The sequence below is a fragment of the Aythya ferina genome (assembly GCF_964211825.1).
Source record: "Aythya ferina genome assembly, chromosome: 3".
Taxonomy (NCBI): domain Eukaryota; kingdom Metazoa; phylum Chordata; class Aves; order Anseriformes; family Anatidae; genus Aythya; species Aythya ferina.
Window position 1 is genome coordinate 17836380 of NC_140298.1, and position 18483 is coordinate 17854862.

Below are 18483 nucleotides of genomic sequence, written 5' to 3' on the forward strand. Positions count from 1 at the left end.
TATTGGTTTCTCCTTACGGACTTTTTTTCATTTACAGCAAAATGCTGTTCCCAGTGTTTTGTCCAGTAGGATAAGTCTAAACATTTTGTGCAAAATGTCAGGTTAGGTCTATTCTGGTCTTAATTCACATGAACAACAGTTTTGTCATTTTTCCCAATTTTCTGGGACGTTTGTCAACATTAAGTCACTAACAGAAGGGTTTTTTTGTTTTGGTTTGGTTTGTTTTTTCTTTAACATGCATTCTTTTATTTTGCCTTCCTTCCTTAAATGAAAATAAAGAAATTCATTTCTCATGAAATTTGGATTTATAAAGCTTCCGATGCTCTGAATTCAGATTCTTATCTGAAAATTAAGGCGATTGTTCTGCTTTCATGAATCTTCACCATCAACAAAGAGTTTGTATAACAGTTTAGGAGGCGTGAGGAATGTATTGGAGATTTACTGAGATTAAATGGTAAGCTGATTAGTAACAACAAGGCAGCGTTATCAGAATAGGCAAGTGGAATTGTAGCTTTCTTACCAGCATTTCACAATACAGTGTGTATGCTTTGGGTCATGGAAAGTTGTGATGTTATGTACAAGGGTGTCAGAGGAGCTTCATTGTAGCTAAAACGTATGGTTATTAGTGGAAGAATAATCTAACCTCGTGCTACGTACTACCAATTTGGGACTGACAAATACAACTCAAGAAGGAGCTCTTGGAAACATTCCTGGTGGCTGAGGGAGCTGGGCTTGTTCAGCCTGGAGAAAAGGAGGCTCAGGGGCGACCTTATTGCTCTCTACAGGTACCTTAAAGGAGGCTGTAGCAAGGTGGGGATTGGCCTATTCTCCCACGTGCCTGGTGACAGGATGAGGGGGAGTGGGCTTAAGTTGCACCAGGGATATTTTAGGTCGGATATTAGGAAGAACTTCTTTACCGAGAGAATTGTTAGGCACTGGAATGGGCTGCCCAGGGTAGTGGTGGAGTCACCATCCCTGGAGGTCTTTAAAAGACGTTTAGATGTAGAGCTTAGGGATATGGTTTAGTGGAGGACTGTTAGTGTTAGGTCAGAGGTTGGACTCGGTGATCTTGAGGTCTCTTCCAACCTAGATGGTTCTGTGATTCTGTGTGATTCTGTGATTTTTAGTTGTGAAATAAAACATGAAAAAAAAAAAACACAACACATTAAAATCATGGCATTGCAAAGAAGCTTTTCACATGCTCCACTGCAGTATATGTGTAGGCAATTCATCATGTTGGGCAGTAATGAACAAGTTAAGTAATTAACAACCTGTGCACGAAGGGAAATTCTTACTTTCCCCCTTCCCTCCCAAAACAATCTCTACTTAGTATGGCACTTTTTTCCCTCTGATCTACAATTCTGCATCCTAACAGCAGGATTTTATTCCTTTTTTTTTTTTTTTGTGGTGTGTGTGAGATGGAGTTACAGAAAACAATGAGATAGCAGCATGTATCTGGCTTGTACATTTAGGGGTTTTACACTGTAATGCTGACATGAACAGCAAGGCTCGGTTTTCTTGCAGAATACATCGTGGTAGTAACTCAAATCATCAGAATGTTCTACAATGACATCTAGCTCTTAAAGCCTGTTCATACACGAGCAAAAGAAACTATGCAAAGCCTTGGTTATCTATGGTAAAAATAGAGGTATTAACAAAATACCTTAGATCTGTGAGATCCTTCTAAAGGTGCGTTGCCCTAAGGAAGTAGGTTTTTCAGTTACCTGTACTTTTTTGAAGCACAGTCTTTTTATTAAGGTATTTACTTATTTAGACTACATTTATTTCCATATTAAAAATAGGAAGAAAAATCTAACCAGGTTATTCATGTATTTACATTAAAACGTATTTCCATACTTGGCTTTTGGCAGGACATGGTCTTTAGTGAGTGCAGCATTTGATGCAGCTATGCAGCTGTAGCTGTGAAAAGTAAAGTAATTACTCTTACTGTTTAAAGCTTGTTTTCCTGTTAATCCAGTATGATGACGTAAGTGGTCAGTTTAAGTAAAATAGGTCAGTTTTTCCTCACTGATGGTATCCATGTAATCTTTTTGTAACTAGAATTTAGCCTTGAATTTAGCTTCTGCTTGCCTTTATATAGTTTTTCCACAAATTATTTGGGCTTTGAAGTATATTGACTATATATCATAGTCCAAAGTCAAGCTGTCAACTGTATGAGTGGGAGCATTAAAATCTTTTAATTCTCTGGTCATTTTCTGACTGCATGTAAGGGGAGTCAGAATGCAGCATGAGGTGTTTAAAATTAAGATCAATTTTTCAATATTGTGAAAACTATTACTGCATTTAAATCACAAAATGATAAAAGAGTACAATTCAGATTTGTGATTAACCCATTTTCAGAAAAAATTAGATTTATGTTTTTACCTGAAGTCTGTAATATGATGTTTTCTAAACATAGACTTAAGAATATTGAGTTGCTGCTGACCATCGCTTTCAGCATTCTTGAATGCTAACTTGGAGCTGTTTGTTTTAGCAAAAACAGGTTGGTCGCTCACCTGCTGTAAGCTATATAGAATACCAGCAAGAGATCACTAAATTAAAGGCAGACCTGGAAAAGAAAAGTGTTTTCTATGAAGAAGAACTATCTAAACGTGAAATAATGCATGCTAATGAGATAAAAAGTCTGAAGAAAGAACTACGGGATGCAGAGAGCCAGCAGCTGGCCCTCAAGAAGGAGATCATGATTTTGAAAGACAAGTTAGAGAAAACCAGAAGAGAAAGGTGAGTATTTTATGGAATTTACCTTTAAGCTGAATATGTATTTTTAAGACTCACGGTATGTTTCCAGACCCACTGTGAATTCCTTAATTGTAGTGCAGACAGGTGGATTTTGGCTGAGCAAATGCCATGGTTGAAAGCAAAGTCACCTTTGCAAACAAAAATAATAATGAAAAAAAAAATCCACAACCCTGTATAGAAACAGTTATTTTTGCACCAGAATTCTGGCACTGTTTGATGGTTCCAAGGTCTGTAGCTGCAGAATAGCAGCGCAGTGAAAATTGACCTCTGATATTTATGTTGCAATTTAAAATATTTTCTTGATGTTTTTTTTCTGTTTCCTCTTTTCATCCTTTGATGCAAAGCAAATGTGTTAGAAATCAACTATTGGTTACATTTCTGCCAGCACAGGAACAGTCAGTTACTGTGGACTGTGGCTAATCCACGCTGGGTTCTATCCAGTGTTAACATCAGTCATCAGACTCCTGTAGGCATAAGTTGCTTCATCTCTTTTGACACAGTAATTTTGTCAGTGAATTGCTTTTTCGTCTCCCGTGTGGTGAAACTTAAAACTGGCCTTGACAATGTTTCTTGAGGCATTCATCAATAAAAATGAGTTTTTCCATTGGATAGTGTAGTATTGAAGATAGCAATAGTCATAGCTTGAATGTGTTCATCAATTTCATTCATAACAATTGAGAGTGCTTTATAGATTAAAAAAAAAAAAAAAAAAAAAAGTGGATGCTTCTTTTTCCTGCTGCAGTAAGATGGGATATTAGAAAAATCACGAAGGAGAGGTTCCTACCGGAAGCTTAGCCCATATATATCGCCATATATACATATAAATGTAACTATATATATATATATATATATATATATATATATATATATATATATATAGCCAAGCCTTGGATGTAAGTACTAAATAGAAGAGGTTTTCAAAAAAGCTTATGCAAATAGAGTTGGAAAACACTGTTTTTCTGGTAAACTGTTACCATTGGAAAGTAGATCATATATCCTAGAATGCAGTGCATGGACTGTTTCTTCATGGAGTATAGCTGTTACTTGTAGACTGGAGATATTAATACAGCAGTTTCCTGCTTTGTTTTAGATTGAGATGTAAAACTTGCATCAGCAGCATGTTTTCTTTTTATCACAACTTAACCGTTTTGCTGATCTATGAGTTATAAATAGACAAAAGGCTACGCTGTCTTATAATAAATAAAGGTGATAGGATGATACTCTTTAATGATATGTCAGTTCATTAGTGTCTCAAAAGGAGGAATAATCAAGAAAGAATCGTTAGTACTTCTTTCTTCAGGCTAAACTGTTCTTAAAGATCAAGCTTCCAAACTCCAACTGGTTCAAAAACTTGTTTCATCAGAACCATTCTTACGTACAGCTGCAGAGGTTAGAACTAGATGTCCATCTAGTGAAATGACAGATGGCCTAACAATGCCAATCTGCTTCATACTAGCTATTCATAAACCTTCTTTCATCTAGCTTCTCTTTGTAAATAAAAAATGGGACTGAATCAAAATCTGAAATGAATGCTGATGTAACCATGTATTTCAGATGTTGGTATAAGGAAAAACTGTAAAACATGAGCAGAGCACATAACCAGAATCAGACATTTGACCCTCAGTGGGAAGGGCTTAAGCATCATACCAAGTTGGTTGTCCAAGTATATGACGAGTGATTAATGAAGGCTTGAAGAATTTGTCTTTGAAGTTGAAGAACTGTGTTTTGTGACACAGATAGGCAGAATCTCATTGCAAATATTAGGACTCCACGGAAATGCAGAAGTTCACTGTTCAAGGTATGCTACAGATTGACATCTGTAGTAGTTCTGGAATTTAGAAGGGAAGCTTGAACATTGAATGGAAGAATTGCTACTTGATTCGTGTTTGGATTTTTTTCCTAAGAGAACACTGATGTTTTTTGTTTCCCCATGCACATATTGGTTTTAGCTCTTCTAAGGAGAAAAACAAAGCTTTTTGTGAGTTTACCAATACAGAGGTGTTCAGTGGAAGTGTTGAAAAGGAAGCACCTGGAGGCTTTATGGTGAAATAAGTAGAATTATTTAAACCATAAGCTTGGAGTGGCCATGGGGTTGAAGTGTATTTAGTAGTCTAAAAATAACCTTTAGTGCAGATTAAAAGGATACAGTTGTATTGCTTTACAAGGGATATAGCATAGAGTAAATTACGTATGTTATTCTAAGCAAGGGTCAATAAGGGCTTGGTCAAAATCAATTCTCTATGTGAACCTTTTTTAACTTCCATGCTGGTGGTTTCTTTTTATTTAAAAAATTGAATTTTTGTTTGTTTCCTTCAAATCTAAGCTTCCTTATTTGTTATTGCAACAACATGAGTGTTCAAGTGAGAGTAACTACCCCTTCGTATCCTTTGCTAAAATTCCGATAAACTGCATGCTACTAAAATTGGAGAGGTAGGGACACAGCATCAGGCCAGTGATCTGTTGTACAACATTTATTTATTTTTTTTTTTTTAGAATTGCCATTATGAAATATTTCGGAAGAAGTTGCAGGAAACCTAAATTCTGCACATTTGCAGAATTTCTTTTTAGCCTGTCAATTAATGATACATTTCTAAAGAAGCGCGTTTTATAAAACAATCTTTTCTTTTAAAAATCTGTTATATGAAGAAGCCTGAGGGCTGCTGTTTGTTTCAAGTCTGGTTTACTTGGTTTCAAAGCAGTAAGGTAAAATATTTCTCCACTTTGTACAACTTGTTCTCCTGTAAAGAGCTGGAGTGACAAAGTGATACCATAATACAGCTGTATTTCACATTGCTTGCATGTGGTTTGTGATTATATTTTTTTAACCAATAAAAAGAAATCTGGATCACGTATGATTTCTTAAACTTCAGGAGTGGATACATAGCTAAATTTTAGATGAGAGAAAAAGCTTGATGGGAGAGGAGGATGCCCAGCTTCAAAGCAAATGTGTTTTTTTGATGTTCTTGGCTGTTCGAGGTATGCATATGTAGTCTGGCATAGTTCAGTGGTTTGCTTAGTTGGCATTTTGGTATGAAAGATTATATCCACATTCTCATCTGTTTAAAATTTGTCATCTCTGTGTATTATACTGGAGCAATCTGACTTTCTGGATTAGTGACAATCAGCTGAATTAAGAATTCAAAATGCAGAAAATTCCAAATACGTTGGGCTCCTTTCTGTAATCCACCATCATTTTTGACTGCTTTGAGCCTTAGAGCCTTAAAAGAACAAGTTTTATACAAATACAGAAGAAAAAATGCTGAACAAAAACATAAATATAAAAAAGCTAAATAAAAGAACTAAAATTAATTAAAAATTAGTTTGATCTGCTGTCTGAGAAATTAGTTTTGAATCTCTGCCTTGCAAAAAGAAGCAAGACTTGTTAATTCCCCTGACAGCCAATGCTTTAATCTTTTCCTGCCTTTTTCCTAGACTGCTCATCATATGCAGGGAATCTATTGATACAGAAAAGAAGTGGTGGTGAATTTCAAACTTAGTGTTTAAACAGTAATGATAGTATTTTACTTTGCTAGGATGTGGTTATGTTTCAAAGGATGCCTAGCAACATAGGATTTCACCACGAGTCTAACATGTTGTACTGGATTTCAAAGAGTGGTTGAAGCACTAAATGAATTTCAAATTAGAAATAGGAAATTCAAACCAGCATTTCTCTTAACTGGGTTCACTGTAACCACTGATGCCTCTCTGCTTTTAAGGGTGTTCTTGCAATTTGCCAGACTTGTACTAGTTCTACATCTCAGGAAAATTGGTGAGGTTGTAATTTTTTTATTCCACAGCATAAAATTCTGATTGCTATCAAGAAAAGCAATTGCAATATTCAAGGCACAGTTTCCACTGGACTTTATTTTTACAGTGTTAACCTTTTTCTACTGAGCACTTCACAGAATCACAGAATCACAGACTTTTTCAAACCTTTTAATGTTGGACAGGGATGTTTATTGAATGGATATTTTCTCTACCCGTGGCATTTATAGTACAGTTCCATTAACCTACTGATGAACTTTGTACTCATTATCGGTCACAGTGATTATGAGATGCTACAACAACGTCTTTCTGAAACCTCACAAATGTAGCAAGTCTCAAAAGCGTAGATTTGAGATGGGACTTACATGTCTACAACGTTGCAGTACACCTCTTTAAGGAAACTACAGTGTTGTTTTGCCAAGCAGTTTTACTTAATTGTAGGTTCTCATGTTCGTTGTGCAAAATCGAAGTTGAAAAAATTCAATCAGGGGTTCTTCTCTACTGAATGACACCACAAGAGAAAGGAAGGGCTGGGGGCAACAGCTATTTGGAAATGTTTTTCCAAAAGAATGGTCCTAATCTAGACGAGAATCTTGTTATATTAGGAATGTAAAAGTTATCTGTTCACTTCTTGTTGGTAGTAAATACATAATACCTGAATTAACTCTTCATATGTGACATCAGGCTGTGCTACATTGTTTGAAGTTTACTGCCCATGTAAGTTTTCCTCATCGGTGACTCAGCCCCAACTCCCCTAATTTAAGTTCTGTATGTTCTGTTTTCATACGCAGTTGTTTTTGCATGTCGTTGTGTGAAACCTGGAACTGTGGAGATCTGTAAATTAAAATAACATTTCTGTGAGCTTTCAGAGAATTTACCCTGAATGTCTCAGAATATTGACACAGACTTCAGTCTGCTGAATTACAGCTGCTCAGTGTTTGAGAGATTCATTAAATATTAAAATATGTGCAAGAGGATTGATAAATGATAGCTCAGTGGAGCTCTGTTAGTACTGTACTGAAGGAAAGATAACTCTGATGATAAAATCAAAGACTGTCTTACAGTCCTAAAATGGTAGTGTAACACTTTATGGTCTTAGTTTTAATAGGATCAGGTATTATCATTGTAATATTCTACTTTCAGCTACTGTGTGTTGATTTGCGTGTATGTTTGTAAGTAGAGTATGGTGAATTTAAGAAAGGAAACTTTCTAATTCTACTTCGTTTTACTTCTTAGCCAAAGTGAAAGAGAAGAATTTGAAACAGAGTTCAAACAGAAGTATGAAAGAGAAAAGAATCTTCTAACAGAGGAAAACAAAAAACTTTCAAATGAACTTGATAAAGTAAGTGTGGATTAGTTGTGTCCTGAGTTTACAACTCATGTATGCTGTGTACAAATCTGACAATGTAAAACTGTATTGATTATTAGTATCTCTTAGCAGAAATTAATATTACACCAAAAGTTGTGATTAACGCTTGATTTGAATAGAGAGTATCTACGTGCATCTGAATTTCAGAATGTGTGGATAGATATTTTTATATATGTGGATATATATTTGTATATGTATTATATATGGATATATCAGTGTATTTGGGTACGAATTTAGTTACATGGTTTTACAGTTAGCTAAGATTTAATATTAAACAATATCTTAATCCCCCCCCCCCCAAACAAAGTTATTACTTGCTTGTGTAACCCAAATATAAAAATATATAGTTAATGATGTGATTACATAGAGTATATTTGCATGTCAATTAGTGTGAAATAACAGGGCCCCTCCTGCTTGCTGAGATTGTTACTCTGAGATATTTTTAAAAAAATACAAAGGATAAGACAATTTAATTGAAGACTATTGAGCAAGGAATATTTATGTTTCATATATAAATATTTATGTTTCATACATTTTGGTTACCTCTTGTTCATTTTGAGAGGTTTTTCAAGTTCATTTTGGATGAGTCAAGTCTTGCTAAACTTGCCTGTTCTTTCTTTAATGCAAAAAAAAAATCTAAAAATATGATTAAAGTACAGTGTTCTTCAAAGCAAGGATGTTTGCATGTCAGTGTTCAAATTAAAGTGTATTTTAATACCAGTGTAAGCAGTGTAACACATATGCCTATATGTAGGTCTAGTCGAAGAACAGCAAGAGACTAGTCATTTTGATAGTCATTTTGCATGTTCTTTTTTTCTTTAAATTTGGTTAGCTTTGTATTTGTCTTGTAAAGTGACATTTAAACAACTGGCATATTTAAATCATAAGTCCACTGAATGGTAAGTATGCAGCAGAGTAATATAAGGAGCATAAAAGAACAGCATAGATTAAAAAATGTTATTTTTTCATGATTTTTGTTAATGAATTTCAATGCTAAAAGAAACCTTTTATGTGAGATTCATTCTCCTCAGCAGGCCTTTCTATAAAGTCAATCTGATGTCTGGTTCCAGTTTGATTTTGTGAATAATTATTTAGCATAATGAAGGTTTAGTTCCCCGTACCCAATCAGATTAGCTGTGGCTTTTGTCTTGCAGAAGGTGCATGTATGAGTGACAGCTGTGTAAATGTGAGTAAGGTTAATAGCTAGGTATTCCATTTTGTACGTAGAGATTTGCATTTCATTTCAATTTCCATGTCTACATGTGAGTGAAATGAAAAATAAAGGAATGTAAAATACCTCGAGAACCTCAGGACTGACTTGTGGTTGTATCTGTTAAGCCTCTCATTCTCCATGGTTACTAAACAAGAGAGAGAGCAGCTTTATCTCAGCTGTAACTATTTTTGTGCCCTTGTTTGGCTTTTTCATATAGAGAGTATTCCCAATCTATATGGTGCAAAACAGAAACTGTCTAAGAGTTGTATGGGTTTTTGGAGAGTAATTCTCTAGAAACTAATGTGTTTGTTAGAGCAAAAATGAAGTTTCAGTTCTTAAACAGACCTTTCAGTACAGTTGAAGTCATACCAGAGAAACGATTCTGGCTTTTATTGTTGTATGGTGTTCATTATAATGGGCATTAAATATTTTTAAAGCAGATGTATGAAATGGGAGAGGGAACGCATGGCTCTGAGTTCATAATGTGATGGAGTCACAGTAGCTTATACATTTAACAAGTTCCTAAATTTCTCATTCAGCTCACCACCATGTTTGAGAGGCTGAGTATGAATAACCGGCAGCTGGAAGAAGAGATGAGAGACCTAGCTGATAAAAAGGAGTCTGTGGCCCACTGGGAGGCCCAAATCACTGAGATCATCCAGTGGTGAGTACTCAGTATGTGGTAGGGCTATTGCTGAGTTTTTGGATTCGCAAGTGCTTAAGTGAAATTTGCACACCATCCAGGCAGGATTCTGCTGTATTTTTGCATGAGATTTTAATAATATCCATATCTGGAAAATTGGTTCCTCCTTAAGAGCGAAAGTGTCTTTGCAAACACAACTATTTAAGTGCAAAAGAATCATAGCCATTGGGTGTGGCTTGTGGCTTTGGAAGAATGCTGAAAGGAATCATGTGCTGCTGAGCTCACGCCTCCAAGGAGGAACAAGCCTGGGAAAAGCAGTGACTTGAGAGTATTTGTGTCTCGGCATTAATTTCCTTCATCTGCTTGGCATGTGGCAGAGTGAAACAAATATAGTACTTTTATGTGATTTTTTATAAGGCAGCAAGGCAGAAGGTTTGAGACTATCCCAATGCCAGTCAAGTGGTGGGTTTTTTAATATTTCTGTTAAATAATGATTTTATGTTTATAAAGTCTTCTGTCTTCAGTTCTAATAAATGAAGGGAAAAAGAACAAGTTGAAACTATCAAAAGGATAAGATTGCTTTTTATAGACGGCTTTCATTTTTCCCCTCCATTCATGTTTTCCTTCCCCCTCCTTTTTATGGCTCCGTCTAGTGTTTAGCACCTACGAGAACAGTTTGTATCCAGATATTTTTTTTGTAAAGATCAGTCTCCTCTCTGAAGACTTCATCACCATATAATCATCTTTTTTTTGATTTACTAATGTTCTTTCTCATTTTATCTGTCTCAACTAAATAACTAACTTGACATGTCAAAGCAAAAATGGGAAATACTTGTTTTAATGAAAACTAGATTGTTAGTTGTTATATGGTCAATATAGTTTTGTTGTCTAAATAGAAAGTTTGGTTTCTGAATACAACCGTGTGATACATAACCAGAAAGAAGGCTGTTCTCTGGGTTTCTGGAAGTGTGTAAAACTTCCTGTTGCATAAAATTATGTACCTCCAATCTGTGTCATGAAGTTAATAACATCTCAAGACAGTGAATTCATTGCAGAGGTTAAAAAAAAAAAATTAAGGCTCCAATTGTGCATATTCCTTTTAAACCACATCTCATACAACTCTTAGTAGACTGCCTGCATCAGAGAAGTAAAAATACATATATTTACTAAAGCTGTTTTTAATGGGTGGTGTATTTGTAGCTGATCAGAAATATTTTCTTTAGAAAAAAATCAAGGTTAGAAGAGACATAAGTTTGTTATATTGCATTGCATATTGCTTTTAAAAAAATGCTTGTCTGTAAATCTTTTTTCAGATTTACATGTGAAAGCATTCATAAAAATTTAGAGTTGTGGAAGAAGACAAGTCAGCATTAAATGTGGATTATTTTACTTGACATGATGTAAAAATGTACCAACTGCCTACTCAGAAAGTCCCTTCTCCAATTTATGAGAGAGTTTAGTATTTGAAGATGTACTGCTGAATTGGTTTAGATAAATGATAAGGCATCTTGCATGTATCAGACATCATTTGGGGGGAGGGGAAAGAGGTTTAAAAAGGAAAAAAAGAAATACTACGGGCAAACATTAAGGAGATTAAAAATTCTGATTTGGTTTCAGTTTTTAATTACTGTACATATCTCAATTTTCCCTTCATATTTCTCTCTGCATATATTATTTTTTTTCAGCATTGTGAGGCCATGTAGTTGCTCACATTTCTTTCTGTGTTTAGATCTCCCATGTGTTACCCAGATAATCTGTTAATGTCCATCTGCTAGCCTTAGAATTCACCACTGTGTACCAAAATGGGTCCTTATCTGGGGATTTTGTGCTGTGGAACTTGGGGTGCTATGTGAATAATTTTAAACACCCATTATAATTGGAAACATTTTAAAAGAAAGAAGTCTTAAAAAAAAAAAAAAAAAAAAGATCATATTTAATCAGCCACAGGTCTGTTTTCCTTGGAAGAACATGCAATTTAAATCCATACCTGTCTGCATCTTTGGTATGAAAACAGAATGTTTTCACTGAACCACAGAATGGTTGAGGTTGGACGGGACCTCTGGAGCTCATCTGGGGGACCCAGGCAGGGTCACCTACACCATGTTGCACAGGATGGCATCCAGGCGGGTTTGGATCATCTCCAGAGCAGGAGACAACCTCTCTGGGCAGCTTGTGCCAGAGCTCTGTCACCCTCCCAGTAAAGAAGTGCCCTCTCATATTCAGCCTGAACTTCCTGTGCTTTGGTTTGTGCCCGGTGCCTCTTGACCCAGCAACAAGCTGGGTCCCACTGATGATCCTGGCCCCATTGTCTTGACACCATCCCTGCAGATATTTAGCCATGTCGATAAGGTCCCCTCTGTCTTCTCTTCCCCCAGCTAAACAGGCCTAGTTCTCGCAGCCTCTCCATGTATGACCTGTTCCAGTCCCCTGGCTGTGCTGCCATCTCAGTAGCCCTCCTCTCGCCTCACTCCAGTAGCCCCATGTCCCTCTTGTACTGGGGAGCCCAGAACTGGACACAGTACTCCAGGAGTGACCTCACCAGCGCTGAGTAGAGAGGGAGGATCCCGCTCTTTCCCTCATCTCCCTTAAGTTTTCCCGCTGCTTTCCAGTTAGCTTTGGACATAAAAAAGCACGGTAGAACTTCCAGGCTCCATCTCCAAAACTAGCAGGTTTTCATTTAGGATTAAATTAAAATATGTGTTTTGGGTGCATACTTTCCACCTCTCAAAATATTTTTTGCCTACTGTTTTGGTAAAAAGTTTGCTCATCTCCCAGTGATAATTCAAAGGATTTGTTCTAGCCCTGTTTTAAGTAACACAAGCCCTAGGAGTTATTCACTTCCGTTGAGTGCCTTGCCATCTAATAAATCCCTCAGGAAATGTGCCACACTTTTGAGTCCACATTTTTTGTGGTTAGGATTGTTGCTGTCTTCATAACTTCTTTGGCCTTTCTAATTTTTTTTTTTTCTTCAGATTTTATAGCATGCAAGTAACTTCAGTGGCCTGTAATGTTCCCCTTAGCCTTTCCATGCATTCTTACTGTCCTCTTTTGCATCTTCGTAATGGCAAATGTACAAACCCCTTTTTGTGTTTGCTGTTATCCCAAGACACCATAAATACAGCCAATTTCTTAACAGAAAAGCTTTAGTTTTGCTTGCATTGCAAATTTGAATGTGGTAGCAATAAGACTCACACAGATCATTCAGCCTTAAGGGGAGGTGTCGTATCGGCATACTTACATTACCCAAATCATTCATCATTCTTTGACAAGAATAAGAAATATTGAAGATTTTTTAGTCAGCTCTATATTTTCCTATGGGAGTTGGGAAAGAAATTCATTGCATCTGAGATTAACACAGTCACTTTAAAAAGGAATCTTTTAAATAGCCATGGCACTGTATTTCTGATCTGTTACCAAAAGGAGGTCGACAGAAATCTTGCTCTTGATTCCCAGAGTTCTTGGCAAGAATCTTAACTTACTACCCTTTCTGGGAGGGATTTATGTAACCTAGTTTTAGAAGTCATAAGGTAGGTAATCCCATGACTAGTGCTATAGAAGGTAATTTTTCTCTCCACCAATTGAAAAGGCATCTTAGATGGCTAGCTCAAATTAATAATTCTATATATTGAGCGTGTACGTGAAAATTTGCAAAATCATAGCTGGATTACCCAATCATTAGAGTGGTCATTATTATTATAATGAACATTAGTAGACATTAGAATCAGCTTAGTGCAGAAACTGTGATTAATGTTACCCAGAATATTCAGTTAATGAATAAAATAATGAATGAAAACCCTTGTTGACTAGGTCTCATTCCACCAAATGCAGTGTGGTTGACTTTATCTGAATTATTGATTTCATTTAAAAAATAAAAAGGTAAGAATAAATAAATGCATAAAATCAAACATTAAAAAGCCCCAAAGTAGTTATTTGGCTTTTGAAACCTGCTTGCTTTCAGAAGAAAGCATATACAAATTGTGAAAGTGATCTGGAGTATGATGATACATTGAACAACTAGCAGAAATTCTCAGGAAGTTCAACTGAAGGAAACCTGAATATTTGTTACACGCATTGTGTTTGAAGTAGGAATAATCAGAGGTTAATTAGCTATTAAACAGAAATTCAGAAGGGCAGGGGGAAACTTAAGGGTTTGAGAGCAGAGTGAAGTGTTGAGAATGTTTGGAGAAGCAGGGGGTTCTTTGGTTTGTTTGTTTTAATTGATTGTGGGGGTGGAAATTAAGTTGGAGTCTTTAAGCATAGTGTTATGATGGCAGATATTTAAAAGCTTTGAAAACCAACAGGGGAAAAAAAAAAAAAAAAAGGAAAAAAAAAAAAACACACACAACTATTTAAAAGCTAGAAAACCAACAGCAAAACAGTAACAAATCAAAAGACTCCAAGAACTCCGGGGTTCATATTTGATCAATCTCCGTACTGGGAGAATGTTGCCACCTAGTGGACAACAAAATGGTATCTCAGCTTTAAATTGTACCATTTATACTTACTGTTTTTAATAATCTGAGGAGTATTCTTGAACTTGGCATACATTTTTGTAAAAATTACTTCCCTTCTCACCTGGAAAGCCTTGCAGTCTTTCTGTTCCTATTTAAACTCCATTTTCTTTTTCCCGTCCATTTCACTATGCATTCCCCTTGGTTGCCAAAGCATCTTATGCTGTTTCTTGCACCTTTTCCCACTTTTAAACTTTTAGTGGTTCGTATAGACATGGTCATCTTACCCGGTTGTCAAAATGTGTTACATAAAGAATTGAAAATATAGTACATCCAAAATGAACAAAAGCTGATATGCTGCTTCCATTGAGTTTTGGTATAGCTTGGGGGAAGAATACTGATTCATTCATATTAAAACTCTTACTGACTTTATTAAAGTCAGAACCTTTTGGTCTTGTTTTGTTCTGTTTTTCCCTAGGCCTCCTCCTTACCCTTACCTTCTTACTTGAACTAAATTGTAAGCAGGCGACAAAGAAAATAAAGCCCAAAGCATACCTAATCGTTTACTTTTTCATGTTGGTTGAGAGTTGTGTGTCAAGTGGTCATTATCTTTGCCTCCTCTGTATTAAAGCAATCATCCCTAAATAAATCTTAAGCACACACCGAGAAGTAACTGCAACCTGTAGATGTTTAGCCCATAGCTTTTGCTATGGTGAAGATCTTCTCTTCCAAGCCCATGGCAGTTGCGAGTGGATGTTTTCTGTCTTGCCTTCTGGCTACTATCTGTAAATCTTTGCTGAAACATTGTGTTATTCATATTAATTAATGGTAGACTTTATTTTATGGTGTATTGTTTTTTTTCCCCCATTTCCTTATATTTTATGATTTTTGCTTTCTCTTCTTTTTTCTGTTTCTGGTTGTTGTGTCATTGAAGAGAATTTTGTTTGTTCTTAGATTGTTTGGTTAAAACATTTTTTTCTTCTAATGTAATTGTGTAGGGTAAGTGATGAAAAAGATGCTCGAGGTTATCTTCAAGCCTTGGCCTCTAAAATGACAGAAGAACTAGAGGCCCTGAGGAACTCCAGCTTGGGTGCAAGAGCTACAGTAAGAGTCTAATTTCATATGTTAGATTTTGTTGTTTTTTCTTTAAAAAAGTAAAATTAAAAAAAAATAATAGTTTCAGCTGCAATGATAATTTGTCTATAGAGGCAGTATTAGTCAGAATTTAAACTTTCTTAGAGCTTCCCTTCTGAATAACTGAATGCCAAATTTATTTTTTATCATTTATTAAAGCAGTAGTATCTTCATAATGGGATTTTTATCTCTGATATTATTGAAGTAGCTACTTTATAATCTTATATTAGTCTGTTGAAGGAAATGTATACTTGACGTCATGGAAACCTTGAAGTCTTTCCCTTCTGAATGTCCTTTGAATGTTCTTTGTCCTTTTGATTGTCATTTGAACTGAGGCACATCAAAAGTAGAATTCACAAAGTCTCTATGATTTTGAGACTGACAGTGTAAGACATTCTCCTTGCCTATTTGTTACTTGAGGGTAAAAATCATAAGAGTACTCTCTAGTATTTAGAGACTAAATAGACAGAGATATAATAGACTGAGAAACATAATTGTTGAAGTTAGTTACATTCCTTGTTTTCTGCCTTCTCTCCTCTTACTCTTCCTTCTCCCCTTTTTTTATTGCTTTTTTTAACTAGGATATGCCCTGGAAGATGCGCCGCTTTGCAAAGTTAGATATGTCTGCAAGGTTGGAACTACAGTCGGCTCTTGATGCTGAAATCCGAGCCAAACAGGCTATTCAGGATGAGTTGAATAAAGTCAAAGCTTCCTGTATCTCTACAGAGTGGTAAGACTGAATTGTTGTAATGGAAATTTACTTTGATACCTTCCAGAGAGTGTCATCAAATCATGACTTTAATTATCTTGTCTATCAAAATTTGATAATGAATGATATGCCAGTTTCTTTTATCCAAATGTGAACAAAAGACTTTATCTGTATTTATTGTGTGAGCAGTTGAATACTTCCTTTGAAGATTTGGAATCCTGAAGACTTTGAGGGGATACCTTCTCTTTAATAATGGAATCTCTCCTAGTCATGATGAAAAATTCAAATGCAAACAGAATTTGTTTTTCTATCTTAGAATGTATTCTTTACCATGGTATTAGTAGCTGTAGTGGTTTATCAGACAAAATGCAATTATTGCATATTGGTTTGCACGGCAGCAAGATGTGCTTGTGGGAAGTTATGAATGCTTTTGTTCGTTCTTCGGATCTCTTTTTTTTTTTCTTTTTTTTTTTAAACTTAAATTACAAAATCTGTTTTGAGGAGGGTGAATAGCTGAAGAAGCTATTTAGAAGCTGTATTTGTCTAGCCGTAGCAGGACATTCCATTTCTAAGTCTCTACTTTCAAATCTACTTCAGGAGTGCCTAAGAACTAGTACTAAGGAAATCTCTTGGAATCCTGTGAACACAGATTTAGTGGCACAAGCCTTCTTCATAGGCATTCACTATTGAAGCTGGCACCTGTTGTTTCTTTGCTTGTTCAGACAGAAATCAAAGACAAAACATGAGATTTTCTGTGCCTTCAAGAGAATCCCATGTTTAAAGAGTGTTTAAGAATAAGCTTGCACTGCTGCTAACAGTTGCAGCTAAGTTCTGCTAAACAGAAGGCTTGAATTTCTTTAGCAGTGGTTCTGATCCCTACTACAAGGTATTAATTATATTAAGTAAAGATGTTTTATAGATAAAATGCAAAAATATGAAGTAAAAAATAACATACTAATTGCATAGTTTCTGTGATATGTTGTAATTTGATTTAAACTAAAGTATATGTGACTTTGCCATGAGAAGAACTGCACTGTGATGTGATGGTAGTTACATTTACAAATTATGAATCTCACCGGGCTAGAGATGTAGTGCAAGTCGTCTGAGTTGCTGTAGGTTGAATTAGGTACTCAAGCTAAAGCAGGAATTCTGAGCCTTCTCTTAGATTCATACCCATTCTGTTCCTCTCACTGTTTTCTCTACAAGAATGATTTTTGTAGTAGCAATTCTGTCAGCCTTGCAGTGTCTGAGCATGTAGAAGGACAATAGAAGGTATGGAAACTGCCCCAAGCAGAGAAGGGATAGCATGCGATGTAAGAATTTCAAATACAAGCAAAATGAAGGATTTCTCTGTCATATTTGAGGGGCACTCACATGTTTTGGAGCTTTGGGAAATCAGTTGGACAGAGTTGAGATTCAAGTATGTTATCTGTGAAGGGGGAATGAATGCCCTGTCCACCTCAAATGGGAAATGTTACCTTCACACCAGGTAACATGATGATAGGCAGTAGTGTAGTTCCTCTAAGAACAGAGAACCGGTGGTTTTTTGATAGGCAAGGATGAGAAGTGCTGTAGAAATGCATAGTAGTGTTACCTATCTGCTGCGAATCAAAAAGCACTGAAACAACTAACTGTAAAATAACTGAGAGGAAAACCAGTTCTACAAAATCTGCCAGTATCACAGGCACTATGAATTAACAAATTAAAAAAATCAGTTTGTAATTTAAAAATACATGTGGTCTTTTTTTTCTTGAGCATAAGATGCAGGCTCAAAAAGTTACTCATAAATTAGAGACATGAGCCTACCTAGTGGGTAAACAAGGGTAGTTAATGCTTGTTCTTTTTTAAGATACCATACTAAACAGGTCCAAACAGGTTTCTGAATTTATTTTTGCATTTGATGACATCATGCAGCTTTCTGGGCATTGATTTTTAACTGGGCAGTAGTCCAAATTGCATGAAAAGCTGGACAAAAAAAGAGTGACTTGTATCATGGGTTCTCAATATTTACATAGTTTTTTTTGTTTGTATTCTTTTGAAGTAAATTGCAAGAATCTGAGAAGAAGAACTTGGAACTGCTGACAGATATTGAAAGGCTGAAAAAGGAGACAGAAGAGCTTAGATCAGAAAAGGGTATGGCAAATGATATCCAAATAAATAAGAACATATTTCACATTGGCGGGTATATCTTATCAATTAAGTGTCAACTTGCAAGTAAAATACGATACCAAGTGGTTTTGGTATATAATATGTGAGCACATCTGTTGCACGATGAGATGTATCCACAGCAGTTGCATTTGCACTTCTCATATGTATCCATTTTGTTGATATACTTGAAAAAGTAAGGTATTATCTGGGTTGGAACTGTATTATTTTTATTTTGCTTGTGCATGGTAACTTACTGCCAGAAAACTGCTGGAAGTACGATTTTTTTTTCTC

General features: G+C 35.8%; 1 protein-coding gene across 6 annotated transcripts in view; it reads left to right on the forward strand.

Moving 5' to 3' along the window:
- Nucleotides 1–18483, forward strand: part of CDC42BPA (CDC42 binding protein kinase alpha) — a 153725-nt gene that overhangs the window by 91698 nt on the left and 43544 nt on the right. For all 6 annotated transcript variants that reach the window (XM_084514987.1, XM_084514982.1, XM_084514986.1 and 3 more), the window contains 6 exons: nt 2495–2742; nt 7762–7867; nt 9647–9771; nt 15200–15305; nt 15917–16065; nt 18086–18177. In XM_084514987.1, coding sequence (XP_084371113.1) covers nt 2495–2742; nt 7762–7867; nt 9647–9771; nt 15200–15305; nt 15917–16065; nt 18086–18177 — 826 coding nt within the window. The remainder of the gene's footprint in view (nt 1–2494; nt 2743–7761; nt 7868–9646; nt 9772–15199; nt 15306–15916; nt 16066–18085; nt 18178–18483) is intronic.